Source organism: Dendrobates tinctorius, unplaced genomic scaffold, assembly GCF_039654945.1.
Source record: "Dendrobates tinctorius isolate UK_male_01 unplaced genomic scaffold, ASM3965494v1 ptg000013l, whole genome shotgun sequence".
NCBI lineage: Eukaryota > Metazoa > Chordata > Amphibia > Anura > Dendrobatidae > Dendrobates > Dendrobates tinctorius.
In genome coordinates, this window is record NW_027361681.1 from 7,985,776 (window position 1) to 8,004,205 (window position 18,430).

The 18,430-nt window shown below is 46.0% G+C and overlaps 1 protein-coding gene and 1 long non-coding RNA gene across 2 annotated transcripts in view; one reads left to right on the forward strand and one right to left on the reverse strand.

The window, feature by feature from the left end:
- Positions 1–3,610, reverse strand: part of LOC141069002 (G-protein coupled receptor 83-like) — a 237,935-nt gene extending 234,325 nt beyond the window's left edge. Inside the window, exon 1 of the mRNA XM_073558348.1 lies at positions 2,890–3,610. Coding sequence (XP_073414449.1) covers positions 2,890–3,270 — 381 coding nt within the window. The 5' untranslated portion in view covers positions 3,271–3,610. The remainder of the gene's footprint in view (positions 1–2,889) is intronic.
- LOC141069018 (uncharacterized) overlaps positions 1–13,336 on the forward strand; it is a 176,547-nt gene extending 163,211 nt beyond the window's left edge. Inside the window, exon 3 of the long non-coding RNA XR_012226498.1 lies at positions 13,140–13,336. This is a non-coding gene — a long non-coding RNA (uncharacterized lncRNA). The remainder of the gene's footprint in view (positions 1–13,139) is intronic.
- Positions 13,337–18,430: the final 5,094 nt, after the last annotated feature.

Below are 18,430 nucleotides of genomic sequence, written 5' to 3' on the forward strand. Positions count from 1 at the left end.
ACGCTGCTGTGTTACCCCATGTACACTGAGGCTGCTGTGTTACCCCATGTACAGTGAGGCTGCAGTGTTTCCCCCTGTACACTGAGGCTGTAGTGTTACCACCCCCTGTAAACTGAGGCTGCTGTGTTACCCCCTGTACACTGAGGCTGCTGTGTTACCCCCTGTAAACTGAGGTTGCTGTGTTACCCCCTGTACACTGAGGCTGCTGTGTTACCCCTGTACACTGAGGCTACTGTGCTACCCCCTGTACACTGAGGCTGCTGTGTTACCCCCTGTAAACTGAGGTTGCTGTGTTACCCCCTGTACACTGAGGCTGCTGTGTTACCCCTGTACACTGAGGCTACTGTGCTACCCCCTGTACACTGAGGCTGCTGTGTTGCCCCTGCACACTGAGGCTACTGTGTTACCCCATGTACAGTGAGGCTGCAGTGTTTCCCCCTGTACACTGAGGCTGTAGTGTTACCCCCTGTGCAGTGAGGCTGCTGTGTTATCCCCTGTACACTGAGGCTGCTGTGTTACCCCCTGTACACTGAGGCTGCTGTGTTGCCCCCTGTACACTGAGGCTGCTGTGTTACCCCTGTACACTGAGGCTACTGTGTTGCCCCTGCACACTGAGGCTGCTGTGTTACTCCATGTACAGTGAGGCTGCAGTGTTTCCCCCTGTACACTGAGGCTGTAGTGTTACCACCCCCTGTAAACTGAGGCTGCTGTGTTACCCCCTGTACACTGAGGCTGCTGTGTTACCCCCTGTAAACTGAGGTTGCTGTGTTACCCCCTGTACACTGAGGCTGCTGTGTTACCCCTGTACACTGAGGCTACTGTGCTACCCCCTGTACACTGAGGCTGCTGTGTTACCCCCTGTAAACTGAGGTTGCTGTGTTACCCCCTGTACACTGAGGCTGCTGTGTTACCCCTGTACACTGAGGCTACTGTGCTACCCCCTGTACACTGAGGCTGCTGTGTTGCCCCTGCACACTGAGGCTACTGTGTTACCCCATGTACAGTGAGGCTGCAGTGTTTCCCCCTGTACACTGAGGCTGTAGTGTTACCCCCTGTGCAGTGAGGCTGCTGTGTTATCCCCTGTACACTGAGGCTGCTGTGTTACCCCCTGTACACTGAGGCTGCTGTGTTGCCCCCTGTACACTGAGGCTGCTGTGTTACCCCTGTACACTGAGGCTGCTGTGTTGCCCCTGCACACTGAGGCTGCTGTGTTACTCCATGTACAGTGAGGCTGCAGTGTTTCCCCCTGTACACTGAGGCTGTAGTGTTACCCCCTGTGCAGTGAGGCTGCTGTGTTACCCCCTGTACACTGAGGTTGCTGTGTTACCCCCTGTACACTGAGGCTGCTGTGTTACCCCCTGTAAACTGAGGCTGCTGTTACCCCCTGTACACTGAGGCTGCTGTGTTACCCCCTGTACACTGAGGTTGCTGTGTTACCCCCTGTACACTGAGGCTGCTGTGTTACCCCCTGTAAACTGAGGCTGCTGTGTTACCCCCTGTACACTGAGGCTGCTGTGTTACCCCCTGTACACTGAGGCTGCTGTGTTACCCCCTGTACACTGAGGCTGCTGTGTTGCCCCTGCACACTGAGGCTGCTGTGTTACCCCCTGTACACTGAGGTTGCTGTGTTTCCCCCTGTACACTGAGGCTGTAGTGTTACCCCCTGTGCAGTGAGGCTGCTGTGTTACCCCCTGTACACTGAGGTTGCTGTGTTACCCCCTGTACACTGAGGCTGCTGTGTTACCCCCTGTAAACTGAGGCTGCTGTGTTACCCCCTGTACACTGAGGCTGCAGTGTTTCCCCCTGTACACTGACGCTGCTGTGTTACCCCATGTACACTGAGGCTGCTGTGTTACCCCATGTACAGTGAGGCTGCAGTGTTTCCCCCTGTACACTGAGGCTGTAGTGTTACCCCATGTAAACTGAGGTTGCTGTGTTACCCCCTGTACACTGAGGCTGCTGTGTTACCCCCTGTAAACTGAGGCTGCTGTTACCCCCTGTAAACTGAGGCTGCTGTGTTACCCCTGTACACTGAGGCTACTGTGCTACCCCCTGTACACTGAGGCTGCAGTGTTTCCCCCTGTACACTGACGCTGCTGTGTTACCCCATGTACACTGAGGCTGCTGTGTTACCCCATGTACAGTGAGGCTGCAGTGTTTCCCCCTGTACACTGAGGCTGTAGTGTTACCCCATGTAAACTGAGGTTGCTGTGTTACCCCCTGTACACTGAGGCTGCTGTGTTACCCCCTGTACACTGAGGCTGCTGTTACCCCCTGTAAACTGAGGCTGCTGTGTTACCCCCTGTACACTGAGGCTACTGTGCTACCCCCTGTACACTGAGGCTGCTGTGTTACCCCCCTGTAAACTGAGGCTGCTGTGTTGCCCCTGCACACTGAGGCTGCTGTGTTACCCCCTGTAAACTGAGGCTGCTGTGTTGCCCCTGCACACTGAGGCTGCTGTGTTACCCCCTGTAAACTGAGGCTGCTGTGTTGCCCCTGCACACTGAGGCTGCTGTGTTGCCCCTGCACACTGAGGCTGCTGTGTTACCCCCTGCACACTGAGGCTGCTGTGTTGCCCCTGCACACTGAGGCTGCTGTGTTGCCCCTGCACACTGAGGCTGCTGTGTTGCCCCTGCACACTGAGGCTGCTGTGTTACCCCCTGCACACTGAGGCTGCTGTGTTGCCCCTGCACACTGAGGCTGCTGTGTTACCCCCTGTAAACTGAGGCTGCTGTGTTGCCCCTGCACACTGAGGCTGCTGTGTTACCCCCTGCACACTGAGGCTGCTGTGTTGCCCCTGCACACTGAGGCTGCTGTGCTACCTGTTTGTAGTTTTGCATACAGAAACCCTTCACACAGAATAATACTTATAAGCTTGCCATGTCTCACCAAGGTGAAGGGGGTGTTGAGGAGGGTGATCATTATATCAGCTACTGCCAGGTTAACAATGAACAAGCTGGTGGCCGATTGCATTCTTTTGTTCTTAATGACGACATGGCAAACCAGAATATTCCCAAAGAGAGAGATGATGAAGATGACAGAGTAGGCGACTATCAGCAGGGCTTTCACTGTGGAGCTCTGAGACTCCGCTTCATACTTGGTGTTGTTCTCAAAGTCTCCAATGTCATCAATATTTAGTCCTCCATTAAAAAGTGAAGAGATGTTAGGAAACCCATAAAATGCAGAAAAAAGGTCCGAAGAGTTCACCAAGTCAGTTCTCCTGAATGGCTTAGAAGCATATGGCAATGAGAACCACATGTGTCTGGTCATGGTGGCACACTGAGAAGATCACTTAGGGTGTGATATATTCCATGAGGGATTAGCAGGGGCACAAGTTACCATGTAGGTAGTTTGGGAAGATGCCTCCTGGATGTCTTGGCTCATTCTACCTTCTGTGCAGAGACAGGATGCAATGCTGACCCCTTCTAGATAGAAGTTCCTTATAAATGCTCCTGGTCACAACTGCATAAAGAGAACTAGAGCAAAGTCCCTCACTTGTTTTCCCAAGAAACCACAACTTCTTCCAGCAAAGGAAGAACTGCAGAAGGAAGCAATGCAGGATGGCAGGATCAGTAGTAGTCAGTCCTCTCCCTGGCTCCACAGCACAAGTTTCGCATTCCACAGTGAAGCTCTTCTCTTATAGAGCACATCCACAGTGACGTGCGCCCCTAGCGGCCAACAGAGACATGTGCCAGCAGCCTATGCTGGGCTATGTGCCTGTTATCAGCAGGAGCATTCCTGGGAAAACACTTTATTTCAAGCATCAATTTTATTGCCTCATTAGTTGTGAGCAAGTTCTAGGAAGATTATAATGCCTGCTGGATGCTGTGTTACTAATGTGTGTTACGTGTATGATGGGATTTGTGCACTGATTGTGATATCTGAGATATTGACCAGTTATTATTATTACTATACTCAATGTGATCAAAGAGGATAACTCATTGCTTCCACTGCTGTCATCATTAGCAAATGCAAAAATGTTACAAAGGTAATAATATTTCTATTCATAAAACATTAAGAACCTATTTGTTTCATTTTTTCCGCCATATAATTAATTAATGCCATACCAGATACATGAAATGTATTCCCTCCACATACCTATTTTACTGCCCGAGGGTCCTAATAAACAGGCAAATTGCCTGTAATGTGCACTAATTGACAAAATAGCAGGTTGCTGCTAATAATAGTAGGATCGTTCATCCCCACGGTAGCACATCCCTTATGTATACCCAAATTAAAGGTGCGATGAGCAGTGAACCTACTAATAGCCCCTGTTATGGAACCTTTTGACACAGATCAGAAAAAAATTAAAAAATATTAAAAGTTGGAATATTGGATTACACAATGTTTCTTTGTGTGTAATTACTGAGAATATATCTGTAACAATAGACACCGCTCAACCCCCTTCACACATATTTTCAGGGACATTATGTTCTGCCCTGACTCATTCTCATGGTTGGATTCCTGTTCAGATGATTACAGGCAATGAATGTAATCACCACTTTGAGAGTTATTCCAGGTCCTTCCATAGAATGCATTTATAGGGAGAGATGGGTACAAGAAAAAGCTTTCAAATATTGCACTAACATGGTGCATTATTGTTGGAGCTGGTTACGGTAAGTAGCACTCTGGTACAATACCCGATGGTACAATACCATTAGGCAAAATTACCCCCAAAATGACGCAGCCATGATGATGACAGAATCGTGGAGCTTTGTGATTGGCTGCAGCACTGTCCACACAGTGTCACCGTTACAGTGAATCAAGGGCAGTGGTGGGGACACAGTGCAGGATTCCGAGAGGGAAAGTGAAGACCAGTCTGGTTCTTTTTAAAGATAACTGAGCCTATGGGAAAAGGTTTTCTTTCAAAGATGAAAAACTTTTTAAAGAAGCACTCTTCCTCCTCGTCTTCCTCTTCCCATCAATATTTTTATCCTCTTAATATATTGCACTCATCATATTATTTAGCACTGTGTATTTACAATTGCTCATTTTTCTTTTCTACTCAGATAATTCTTCCCTTTTCCATTAGGTCTATGACATCAATGATTAAAAACTGAGTAGCTGAATCCTTCTAAGCTCTATGTAGAAGCAGGGGGTCAATTTTATCTGCAGAAGTCATCATCAGTCATTGCAAAGGTCTATGGCAGGGGGAGGAAGGAGCAGCTGGGTCAGGAGTTGAACAGAGGAATGATAAAAGCAGGGACAAGAGACTTCCTGTCTCTACATAGAGAGAAAAATTAACTGGGTAGAAAGACAGATATAGCAATTGTAAGTATACAGTGCCATGTAGAGTGACGACTGCAATATATTAAAAGGAGAAAAACTGTGCAGAGATGAGTGCTATTTTAGACTGAACATATTAGTCCAAATAAATAAACCTATATTTCTATGCCTCTGAATAAAATCAAAGGCATACAAAAAGACAGCAGACTTCTATAGGTGCTATTTTAGGGTGCTGAGTAGTGATGAGCAAATTTGTTCAGAAAACGATCGCCAAACATAAATTCGGCACGAATATGGCACATTTGGGTTCATGAGCGGAAACCCGAGCAAAATGTTATAAAATCGGTAACATTCGTTAAAAGTGCAGGGAAATATTTGCATTGCCACAAAAGTATTTTTAGTACTTTAGCAATGATAATGGTGGTGTATCATAGAATCATAGAATCGTAGAGTTGGAAGGGACCTCCTGGGCCATCTGGTCCAACCCCCTGCTCAAAGCAGGATTCGCTAAATCATCCCAGTTAGATGTCTGTCCAGCCTCTGTTTGAAGACTTCCATTGAAGGAGAACTCACCACTTCTCGTGGCAGCCTGTTCCACTCATTGATCACTCTAACTGTCAAAAAGTTTTTTCTAATATCTAATCTGTGTCTCCTCCCATTCAGCTTCATCCCATTGCTTCTAGTCTTTCCTTGTGCAAATGAGAATAAAGTTGATGCTTCTACAATGTGACAGCCCTTTAGATATTTGTAGACAGCTATTAAGTCTCCTCTCAGTCTTCTCTTTTGCAAACTAAACATTCCCAAATCCTGCAACCTTTCCTCATAAGACATGAGCGTTTGGCACATGTTTGATGAGGGGAGGGGGTTTGCTGAGCTCAGAGGCGCGGCGTTCTTGTAAACAGTAATTTTTTTTTTTTAACTTTATGTGTGCACATTGCAGCTAGCCAATCAGGGCGCAGGAAACACCCACAATGTCCTGACACTACGGTTTGTGAAATTGGCTGCTGAAATCAAATGTCCCTCTCCATATAAATAGCGGACATCTTGTTCTAGAGCCATTGTGACTCTGTAACAGCACAGAGAAGCTGCTCCTGATGCTGCCACTGTTAACAGCTAGATTTTAGCTAGTTAGTTAGGCAGTTGTATATAGTCAGATAGTGTAGTGAGCTACTGTCCATTGAGGCTGTAAAATTTACCTTCCAGCATTTTTTTTTTTCTTTTTTGGACATTACTGAGGTCGACAGACAAAGCCAGCAGGGCACGTGTTGTTCACTGCTTCTATTGTGCTCCATGCATAAGTATAGCATTCCAATTCACATGTAGCTAGTGAAAAAATATTATACAGCCTGCTGTATCCCACCTTGTCATTTAGTGCTGTGGTGATATAAAACTGTCTGCAGACCTATTGTACATTAAGAAAAAAAGTTATAATTTTTTCTGTTGCTAAATGTGAAACAGCCTGCTGTATCCCACATTGTCATTTTGTGATTGAGATATGAACCTGTCTGCAGACCTAAGGCACATTAAAAAAGTATAATTTTTCAGTTGCAAAAAGTTAGATCCACAGGCCACAAAAAATCTTCTTTTATTAACAGCATAAAGTAAGGGACCTGACTTTAAAAACAGTTTTTAACCCCTTTCTGACATGAGACGTACTATCCCGTCCATGGGACCCGGGCCCCTATGCCCATGGACGGGATACTACGTCTACCGCGATCAGCGGCGCCCACGTGGTGAGCGCCGCTGATCGCGGCCGGGTGTCAGCTGATTATCACAGCTGACACCCGGCACAATGTGTCAGGGGCGGTCACGGACCGCCCCCGACACGTTAACCCCTTGCACACCGCGATCAAACACGATCGCGGTGTACCGGGGGTTAAAGGGAAGCATCGGCAGGGAGGGGGCTCCCTCCGCGCTTCCCTGAGCCCCCCACGGCAGCGCAATGTGCAGCGCTGCTGCGGGGGGCTCCTTTCCTGCAGGACCCCGAATCCAAGATGGCGACGGGGGCCTTCGGGGGCCTGCAGGAAGCTGGCTTCCTCAGTGCCTGCAAAGCGCAGGCAAGAGGAAGTCTTCTTCAATGCCTGTGACAGATTGCTGATCTGTCACAGTGATCTGTGATGTGACAGATCAGCAATCTGTCACAGGACAGTGATGTCCCACCTGGGACTATTTAATAAAGTTAAAAAAAAAATTAAAAATAGTGTTAAAATAATTTAAAAAAAATCGCCAAATAAATTAGAAAAAAAAAAAATATTCCCCCAAATAAATCCATTTTTTGGAAATAAAAAAAAAAAAAAAGTACACATATTATGTATCATCGCGTCCGTAACGACCCGCCCTATAAAACTGTCCCATTAGTTAACCCCTTTAGCAAACCCCTTAAAAAATAAAAATAAAAAACGAAGCAAAAAATAATGATTTATTATCATACCGCCAAACAAAAAGTGTAATAACGCGCGATCAAAAAGACGCATATAAATATCCATGGTACCGCTGAAAACGTCATCTTGTTCCGCAAAAAACAAGCCACAACACAGCATCATCAGCGAAAAAATAAAAAAGTTATAGCTCGCAGATTAAAGCGATGCAAAAATAATTATTTTTTATCTAAAATAGTTTTCATTGCATAAAACCGACAAAACATAAAAAAACGACCTAAATGAGGTATCGCTGTAACCGTACTGACCCGAAGAATAAAACCGCTTTATCAATTTTACCGCACGCGTAACGGTGTAAACGCACTCCCCCAAAAGAAATTCATGAAACTCTGGTTTTTGTTCATTCTGCGTCCAAAAATCAGAATAAAAAGCGGTCAAAAAAGTCATGTGCCTGAAAATGGTACCAATAAAAATGTCAACTCGTCCCGCAAAAAATAAGACCTCACATGACTCGGTAGGTCAAAATACGGAAAAATTATAGCTCTCAATATGTGGTGATGCAAAAACTATTTTTACAATAAAAAGCGTCTTTTAGCGTGCGACAGCTGCCAAACATAAAAACCGCCATAAATAGTAAATCAAACCCCCATTATCACCCCCTTAGTTAGGGAAAAATAATAAAATAAAAAAAATGTATTTATTTCCATTTTTCCATTAGGGCTAGGGTTAGGGCTAGGGTTAGGGTTAGGGCTAGGGTTAGGGCCAGGGTTAGGGTTAGGGTTAGGGCTAGGGTTAGGGTTTGGGTTAGGGCTGAGATTAGGGTTAGGGGTGTGTTGAGGTTCGGGTTGGAGTTAGAATTGGGGGTTTCCACTGTTTGGGCACATCAGGTGCTCTCCAAATGCAACATTGCGTCTGATCTCAATTCCAGCCAATTCTGAGTTGAAAAAGTCAAATGGTGCTCCTTCCCTTCCAAGCTCTGCCATGCACCCAAACAGTGTTTTACCCCCACATGTTGGGTATCAGCCTACTCAGGACAAATTGCAAAACAATTTTTGGGGTCCAATTTCTCCTGTTACCCTTAGGAAAATAAAAAATTGGGGGCAAAAATATCATTTTTGTGGAAAAAAATGATTTTTTTATTTTCACGTCCGAGCGTTATAAACTTCTGTGAAGCACTTGGGGGTTCAAAGTGCTCACCACACATCTAGATAAGTTCCGTGGGGGGTCTAGTGTCCAAAATGAGGTCACTTGTGGGGAGTTTCAATAGTTTAGGTACATCAGGGGCTCTCCAAACGCACATGACACCCGCAGACCATTCCATCAGAGTCTGCATTCCAAAACGTCACTGCTTCCCTTCCGAGCCCCGACGTGTGTCCATACAGTAGTTTTCTCCCACATATGGGGTGTCAGCGTACTCACGACAAATTGGACAACAACTTTTGGGGTCCAATTTCTCCTGTTACCCTTGGGAAAATGAAAAAATTGGGGACTAATTGATCATGTTTGTGGAAAAAATACGATTTTTTTATTTTCATGCCCGGGCATTATAAACTTCTGTGAAGCCCTTGGTGGTTCAAAGTGCTCACCACACATCTAGATAAGTTCCTTAGGGGGTCTCATTTCCAAAATGGGGTCATTTGTGGGGGGTTTCCACTGTTTAGGTACATTAGGGGCTCTCCAAAGGCAACATGACACCCGCAGAACATTCCCTCAAAGTCTGCATTCCAAAACGTCACTGCTTCCCTTCCGAGCCCCGACGTGTGTCCATACAGTAGTTTTCTCCCACATGTGGGGCGTCAGCATACTCAGGACAAATTGGACAACAACTTTTGGTGTTCAATTTCTCCTGTTACCCTTGGGAAAATAAAAAATTGGGGACTAATTGATCATGTTTGTGGAAAAAATACGATTTTTTTATTTTCATGCCCTGGCATTATAAACTTCTGTGAAGCCCTTGGGGGTTCAAAGTGCTCACCTCACATCTAGATAAGTTCCTTAGGGGGTCTAGTTTTCAAAATGGGGTCATTTGTGGGGGGTTTCCACTGTTTAGGTACATTAGGGGCTCTCCAAAGGCAACATGACACCCGCAGACCATTCCATCAATGTCTGCATTCCAAAACGTCACTACTTCCCTTCCGAGCCCTGACGTGTGTCCATACAGTAGATTTCTCCCACATATGGGGTGTCAGCGTACTCAGGACAAATTGGACAACAATTTTGGGGTTCAATTTCTCCTGTTACCCTTGGGAAAATAAAAAAATGGTGACTAAAAGATCATGTTTGTGGAAAAAATACGAATTTTTTATTTTCACGCCCGGGCGTTATAAACTTCTGTGAAGCACTGGGGGGTTCAAAGTGCTCACCACACATCTAGATAAGTTCCTTGGGGGGTCTAGTTTACAAAATGGTGTCATTCGTGGGGGCTTTCCACTGTTTAGGTACATCAGGGGTTTTCCAATCGCGACATGGTGTCCGATCTCAATTCCAGCCAAAAACGTCAAATGGCGCTGCTTCCCTTCCGAGCTCTGCCATGTGCCCAAATAGTGGTTTACCCCCACATGTGGGGTATCAGCGTACTCAGGACAAATTGCACAATAACTTTTAGGGTGCTGTTACCCTTGGAAAAATAAGAATTGAGGATGAAAAGATCATTTTTGTGGAAAAAATACGAATTTTTTAATTGTACGGCTTTATGTTATAAACTTCTGTGAAGCCCTTGGGGGTTCAAAGTTCTCACCACACATCTAGATAAGTTCCTTAGGGGGTCTAGTTTCCAAAATGGTGTCATTTGTGGGGGGTTTCCACTGTTTTGGTACATCAGGGGTTTTCCAATCGCAACATGGTGTCTGATCTCAATTCCAGCCAAATCGTCAAATGGCGCTGCTTCCCTTCCAAGCTATGCCATGCGCCCAAATAGTGGTTTACCCCCACATGTGGGGTATCAGCGTACTCAGGACAAATTACACAATAACTTATAGGGTCCTGTTACCCTTAGGAAAATAAAAATTGGGGTGAAAAGATCATTTTTGTGGAAAAAATATGATTTTTTAATTGTACCGCTGTACGTTTTAAACTTCTGTAAAGCCCTTGTGGGTTCAAAGTTCTCACCACATATCTAGATAAGTTCCTTGGGGGTCTAGTTTCCAAAATGGGGTCACTTGTAGGGGGTTTCCACTGTTTAGGTACATCAGGGACTCTCCAAACGTGACATGGCGTCTGATCTGAATTCCAGCCAATTTTGCATTGAAAAAGTCAAACGGCGCTCCTTCCATTCTGAGCTCTGCCATGCGCCGAAACAGTCGTTCCCCCCCACAAATCAGGTATCAGCGTACTCAGGACAAATTGCACAATAACTTTTGCAGTCCAATTTCTCCTGTTACCCTTGGTAAAATAAAAAAAATTGAACCTGAAGTATTTTTTTTGTGAAAAAAAAGTTAAATGTTCATTTTTTTTTTAAATATTCAAAAAAATTCCTGTGACGCACCTAAAGGGTTCATAAACTTCTTGAATGTGGTTTTGAGCACCTTAAGGGGTGCAGTTTTTAGAATGTGTCACTTTTGGACTTTTGGGTATTTTCTATCATATAGACCCCTTAAAGTGGCTTCAAATGTGATGTGGTCCTAAAAATTAAATGGTGCTGTAAAAATGAGAAATCGCTGGTCAACTTTTAACCCTTATAACTTCCTAACAAAAAAAAATTTTGGTTCCAAAATTGTGCTGATGTAAAGTAAACATGTGGGAAATGTTAGTTATCAAGTTTTTTGTGTGCCGTATCTCTGTGACTTAAGGGCATAAAAATTCAAAGTTGGAAAATTGCGAAATTTTCAAAATTTTTGCCAAATTTCCGTTTTTTTCACAAATAAACGCAAGTTATTTGAATGAAATTTTACCACTAACATGAAGTACAATATGTCACGAGAAAACAGTGTCGGAATCACCGGGATCCATGGAAGCGTTCCAGAGTTATGACCTCATAAAGGTACAGTGGTCAGAATTGTAAAAATTGGCCCGGTCATGAACGTGCAAACCACCCTTGGGGGTGAAGGGGTTAATCCAAAGATCCATAGGCCTCTATAAAACACAAAGACAGTAACACCCTTGACCTGGTCTTTGTTGGCTCTGTTCAATCTCTTACCTAGATAACTCACCGCTTCCCCTCTGACCACAACATTCTCTCCTTCATGCTCACAAATCCTCGTCCACCCCAGCACTACCTTCCACACATTCAGAAATCTACAAGCCATTAACCCTCATACACTTGCAGACTCCCTACACTCATTGTCCCCAATCTTCTCTTTTTCCTGTCCTGATCTGGCTGTATATCACTACAACGACACTCTTAGAAGCTCCCTTGACCAAGTAGCTCCCCCCACCCTCAGAACCGCCAAGCATAGAGTAAAACAGCCCTGACTCACATGGCAAACCTCATTTCACTCGTCCTCAGGCCGAAAGCACAAGCCCCTATCACAGACATTTGTGCTGACGACCTGGCCTCCCACTTCATAGAGAAAATAGATAATATCCGTCAGGAAATCCGCTCCCAGCCCCCAGGGGCAGTGACTCCCATCCTTCCCTGCATTTCCCCTGGCTCACTCTCCACATTCGATCCCATCACAGAAGAAGAAGTTTCCAAGCTCCTCTCTTCTTCTCATCCAACTACATGCACTTCTGACCTCATTCCCTCACATCTCCTCCAGTCTCTCTCTCCACTCATCACAACTCACCTAGCTACAATCTTTAATCTATCCCTCTCCTCGGACATTTTCCCCTCCTCCTTCAAACACTCTGTCATTACTCCATTATTGAAGAAACCCACTCTCGACCTATCCTGCACAAAAAACTACAGACCAGTCTCCAATCTTCCCTTAATCTCTAAACTCTCGGAGTGCCTGGTCTACTCCCACCTTACCCATTACCTCTCCACTCACTCCCTCCTAGACCCTTCACAGTCTGGCTTCCGCCCCCTACATTCAACAGGAACTGCACTCAAAGTGACCAACAACTTTCTGACAGCAAAAAGTAACAGTGACCACTCTCTGCTCACTGTTCTTGACTAGAGTTGAGCGACTTTTGGTTTTTTATGGTCGAGTTTCGTTTCGTGAAACCCGACTTTTCCAAAAGTCGGGTCGAGCAAGATCGGCCGATTATAAGGAAAAGTCGGGGGTCGTCCCGAAACACGAAACCCAATGTAAGTCAATGGGGAATAAAAGTCGGCAGTGAGAGGAGATATCAAAGAAACAATTTTCGGATTTAAACGTGCGCTGCTAGACAAAACGACTCCTTTCCAGATTGTGTACTTGTATACTTTTATTTTCCCAACGCGTTTCGAAGTCTCAAACTTCTTCCTCAGGGGATGACATGTACAGACAGAGTGGCTCCCAGTTTTATACATACAAATTTCAAATATTGGCGCCAAAGGTCACATGTTACAGGGAAAGAATGTCAAAGGTCATCAGTAACAAAAAAATGTACAAAAAATGTTTAAAACTGTATTGTTTCCACCTTAATAAATTCTCTTAAAATATTTATTTGCAGGTCATAAAAAGAAGAATGAGAAAATTTGAAATGAATATATAAAAGGATAGACCTGTGCTAGAACTATAAAAAAGGGGGGAAGGGAGCAGTAAATCACAGCTCAAACCATCATCCCAAATAGGCAGACGAAAGAGAAAAAGAAAAAGAAGAAAAGAAGAAAATAATGGATAATGAATTTACATATATATATATATATATATATTAAAACGATTCTTTTATTCAATATAATAAAAATGTTTTATGTAAAAATGTTGTCATAATAAAAATTATTCGAGTAAAAATGTAAATGTGTTAAAAATGTAATATGAGAGGAGGACAGGAAACACACCTACAGTGCTCATTTGAATGCCAAAAGCATCAATTCTTCTTACTTAAGCTGGTCAACCTTAATTAACTTCATAATACAAGTTACGCACTGAAAAATGGGGGTTATTTGGCTAAAGTTGTGGGGGGGTAGGGCTGACTCCAGGTTTTCATGTGCCCTGAGCGAAAGAGCGCCCCTTTAACACATACCACAACTCATCATGCTCCGATACGGCAGAGAAATAGCGGTATAGTACAATGAAAAATACTTCACTTTTTACATCTCATGACGAGGCCCATCTATTTCTCCATACAGAATCATTGGTCCCATATAATGTTTGAAACAGTATATGATGAGCTCCACATAATGCTACAGTATATGTTGGTCCCCATGGATGAAGCTCCACTGTCTTATGGGCCCAAATAATGCTCCAAACATAATGGGCCCCATTTCTAATGCTCTAGTGTATAATGGGCCCTGTAAATGCTGCTCCAGTGTCTGATGTCCACCTTTGGAATGTTCCAGTGCATGGTGGGCCCCATCTATCATTCTCCAGAGTATAGTGCTCCCCAAAAATTGCTGTCCCAACATTGAAAACAATCAAATAAGTCTCCTCGCTAGGGAATCCCTGTACTAGTCTGGACTCCTCGTCGTCCCCATCTTCCATCTCACTGCACAGTATTTCAACCTTGCAAGTGCTGTGATCCTGAGCAAGCAGGGGGGGGTCCACTCGTTGGCGACGGCACTGGCACAGGGCCCCTGATAGTACGGTGGTGTGTCTGATGGCGGGTGGGCCGAACCTGCACTTTCATCTGCAGCTTCCTCTTTGTCACCGTGTAAGATGGAACTGTATATGGGAAGGGTAACCTGAGTTTCATCAGGGTCAGATTCAGGCCGGGTAGCGTGCGAGGGGAATGTAGTAGTCTGGGACAATGTACCAGCAGATTCATCGAGCAGTGGCTGGGCATCAGTGCACTTGTGTCGCCCCCAGGAGTACGGTCGCCACAGTGGCATTACCTTCCTCCTAGGGAGTGTGATGTCATGCTTGGGAGCAACGAAGGATCTCTCTAGCAGGTTAACTGATTGGGCGGCGTTATTCCCACGAGTCATGACCCTCCAAACAGCGTTCATGAAGGCAAAGTGTTTGTTTTACGTGGGCAGTATGGTTGCAAAGCTGAACCTTAAAGGAATGTCCAGAAGGGCACCATCAGGAGTGGAGCCTACGGCGTAATTTGACTCAACACGGGCAACCTCAACCATGCCAGCTACAGAACAGATGCACACATTGCAAGCTTAATTCCGTTAACGAACGAGACTCCGTCATGCCCCGCGGTCCGAGTCTGGCTTACTAGAGGGACACGTGAGGCTCTGGCACATGAGATTGGCCAATAACTGGTGTGTCATGCACTTACATGTCCGTGGCTGCATGTGCGCTACACTGAAAAGGCCAGCGTTTGTCGCTTACAGGTGCAGATAACACGCTGAACAACATTAGTGATGGGGATCACTGATTACAATTATTACTCGCGAACGATGATTTCCCAGTAAGTGCAGGTCAACCGCAGTTCCGGAATTAGGCCTAACCGTCATTCCTGAAAAAAATGAAAAACTTACGTGTGCAAACCACAGGTGCTGTAGCTTGCTTAACAGCTCGCCAGCCGTTCTCACGCCCAGTATGGGTTACACGTGATTGCGCAAAGGTGAGAAAGGGTACCGTATCCCCGGATAACATGTATGGATAGCGTACACATTCAAAATATATGTCTATACATCAGGAGGCAGGCTCAGACGGTGTTAGGCCCAGTATGGCTTGCACGTGATTGCACAAAGGTAAGAAAGGGTACCGTATCCCCGGATAACATGCATGGATAGCGTACACATTCAAAATATATGTCTATACATCAGGAGGCAGGCTCAGACGGTGTTAGGCCAAGTATGGCTTGCAAGTGATTGCACAAAGGTGAGAAAGGGTACCGTATCCCCGGATAACATGTATGGATAGCGGATAGCGTACACATTCAAAATATATGTCTATACATCAGGAGGCAGGCTCAGACGGTGTCAGGCACAGTATGGCTTGCAAGTGATTGCACAAAGGTGAGAAAGGGTACCGTATCCCCGGATAACATGTATGGATAGCGTACACATTCAAAATATATGTCTATACATCAGGAGGCAGGCTCAGACGGTGTTAGGCCCAGTATGGATTGCACGTGATTGCACAAAGGTGAGAAAGGGTACCGTATCCCCGGATAACATGTATGGATAGCGTACACATTCAAAAGATATGTCTATACATCAGGAGGCAGGCTCAGACTGTGTAAGGCCCAGTATGGCTTGCAAGTGATTGCACAAAGGTGAGAAAGGGTACCGTATCCCCGGATAACATGTATGGATAGCGTACACATTCAAAAGATATGTCTATACATCAGGAGGCAGGCTCAGACGGTGTTAGGCCCAGTATGGCTTGCACGTGATTGCACAAAGGTGAGAAAGGGTACCGTATCCCCGGATAACATGTATGGATAGCGTACACATTCAAAATATATGTCTATACATCAGGAGGCAGGCTCAGACGGTGTTAGGCCCAGTATGGCTTGCAAGTGATTGCACAAAGGTGAGAAAGGGTACCGTTTCCCCGGATAACATGTATGGATAGCGTACACATTCAAAAGATATGTCTATACATCAGGAGGCAGGCTCAGACGGTGTCAGGCACAGTATGGCTTGCACGTGATTGCACAAAGGTGAGAAAGGGTACCGTATCCCCGGATAACATGTATGGATAGCGTACACATTCAAAATATATGTCTATACATCAGGAGGCAGGCTCAGACGGTGTTAGGCCCAGTATGGATTGCACGTGATTGCACAAAGGTGAGAAGGGGTACCGTATCCCTGGATAACATGTATGGATAGCGTACACATTCAAAAGATATGTCTATACATCAGGAGGCAGGCTCAGACGGTGTTAGGCCCAGTATGGATTGCACGTGATTGCACAAAGGTGAGAAAGGGTACCGTATCCCCGGATAACATGTATGGATAGCGTACACATTCAAAAGATATGTCTATACATCAGGAGGCAGGCTCAGACGGTGTTAGGCCCAGTATGGATTGCACGTGATTGCACAAAGGTGAGAAAGGGTACCGTATCCCCGGATAACATGTATGGATAGCGTACACATTCAAAATATATGTCAATACACCAGGAGGCAGGCTCAGACGGTGTCAGGCACAGTATGGATTTGACGGCCCAGACTACACAGCGGAGGAGCAGGGAGAGGTAAAGATTGCAAATGCTGGGGCCCTGCCCAAGCAAGGGGGGCCCACTCGTGGGCATCGGTACTGTCACTGGGCCCCTCATAGTACGGCGGTGTGTCTGACGGCGGGTGTGCACCACCACCGTCAGAGACACTTGATTGCACTATGAGGGACCCTGTGCCAGTGCCCGCGCCCAAGAGTCGGCCTACCCACCTGTCCAGGGCAATGGCACTCGCACGGTGTCGTGCGCTAGGTGGTGACCCCGGCCATGGGGGGGGAGGCAGCACAGTTAGGGAGTTTTAGAAAGTGGCATATGCTGATGTTGGACATTCAGCTGATGCAAAAGGCGAAATAGGTCAAGTCCCAGGAAGAGGTGGACCAAAGCAAGCCATTTTTCTGTCACCCTATGTGTCATCAGGGGAAGGTGGGACAAAATCCTTGGAAACCCATGCATGGTTCATTTTAATGAAGGTTAGATCATCCACATTTTGGGTTGACAGACGGGTCCTTTTTTCTGTCAGGATTGATCCAGCTGCACTGAAGACTCTTTCCGGTAGCACACTTGCAGCTGGGCAAGCGAGCTCCTGTAAGGCATATTGTGCCAATTCAGGCCAGGTGTCCAGTTTAGCAGCCCAATAGTCAAAGGGGAATGACCTGTGTGGGAGAAAATCGATATGGGAGGAAAAGTAGTTTGTAACCATAGTTGACAACTGCTGTCTCCTGTCACTTTCCATCGATGCTGTATTACCAGTTGTGTGAGCGGTACTTGAAAAATCAGTCCACAACATTGTCATGAAACCCCTGTCTCCAACGCCACTTCTGCTGTGTGCACCATGAACACCTCTGCCAAGCTGCCCCCGGCCCGTACGGCTCATGTGAGAACCATCACCGCTGCTGTGTGCTGGGAATGCCTCAAGCAACCGATTTACCAGAGTTGCTTGTTTATTAGCCAATATTAGGTCAAGGTTCTCCTGTGGCATGATGTTTTGTAATTTGCCTTTATAGCGTGGATCCAGGATGCTGGCCAACCAGTAGTCATCATCGATCATCATTTTGGCAATGCGGGGGTCCCTTTTTAGGATCCGCAAGGCATAATCTGACATGTGGGCCAATGTTCCCGGTGTCAATGATGCACTGCAAGTGCTGGTTGGAGGAGCACTTTCTGGCAAATCCACATCCCTCCAGTCACGCACAAACCCTGTACCAGACCTTGCCACGCCAACATTTTCACTTGCCCCACGAGATGCATCCTCCTCCCCTAAGTAATCATCCCCATCATCATCCTCCTCCTCCTCTTCTTCCTCCAACTCGTCCAGGAGAGGTCCCTGAGCAGACAATGGCTGAATGTCATCAAGGATTCCCTCCACCTCTTCCTCCTCGTCAACATTGGCTGCAGACGCCTGCTCCTTAAGGTGCGTCAAAGTTTGCATGAGCAGACGCATAAGTGGGATGCTCATGCTTAGGATGGCGTTGTTTGCGCTTACCAGCCGTGTGCATTCCTCAAAACACTGAAGGACTTTACAGAGGTCTTTCAGCTTCGACCACTGCACACCTGTCAACTCCATGTCTGCTCTCAAAGTGCCTGGCCGTGTATCCTCCCACAAATGCATTATGGCCTGCCTCTGCTCGCACAGCCGCTCCACCATGTGCAGGGTGGAGTTCCACCTTGTTGCAATGTCGATAATGAGGCGGTGGTTGGGAAGGTGGAGCAATCGCTGCAGCT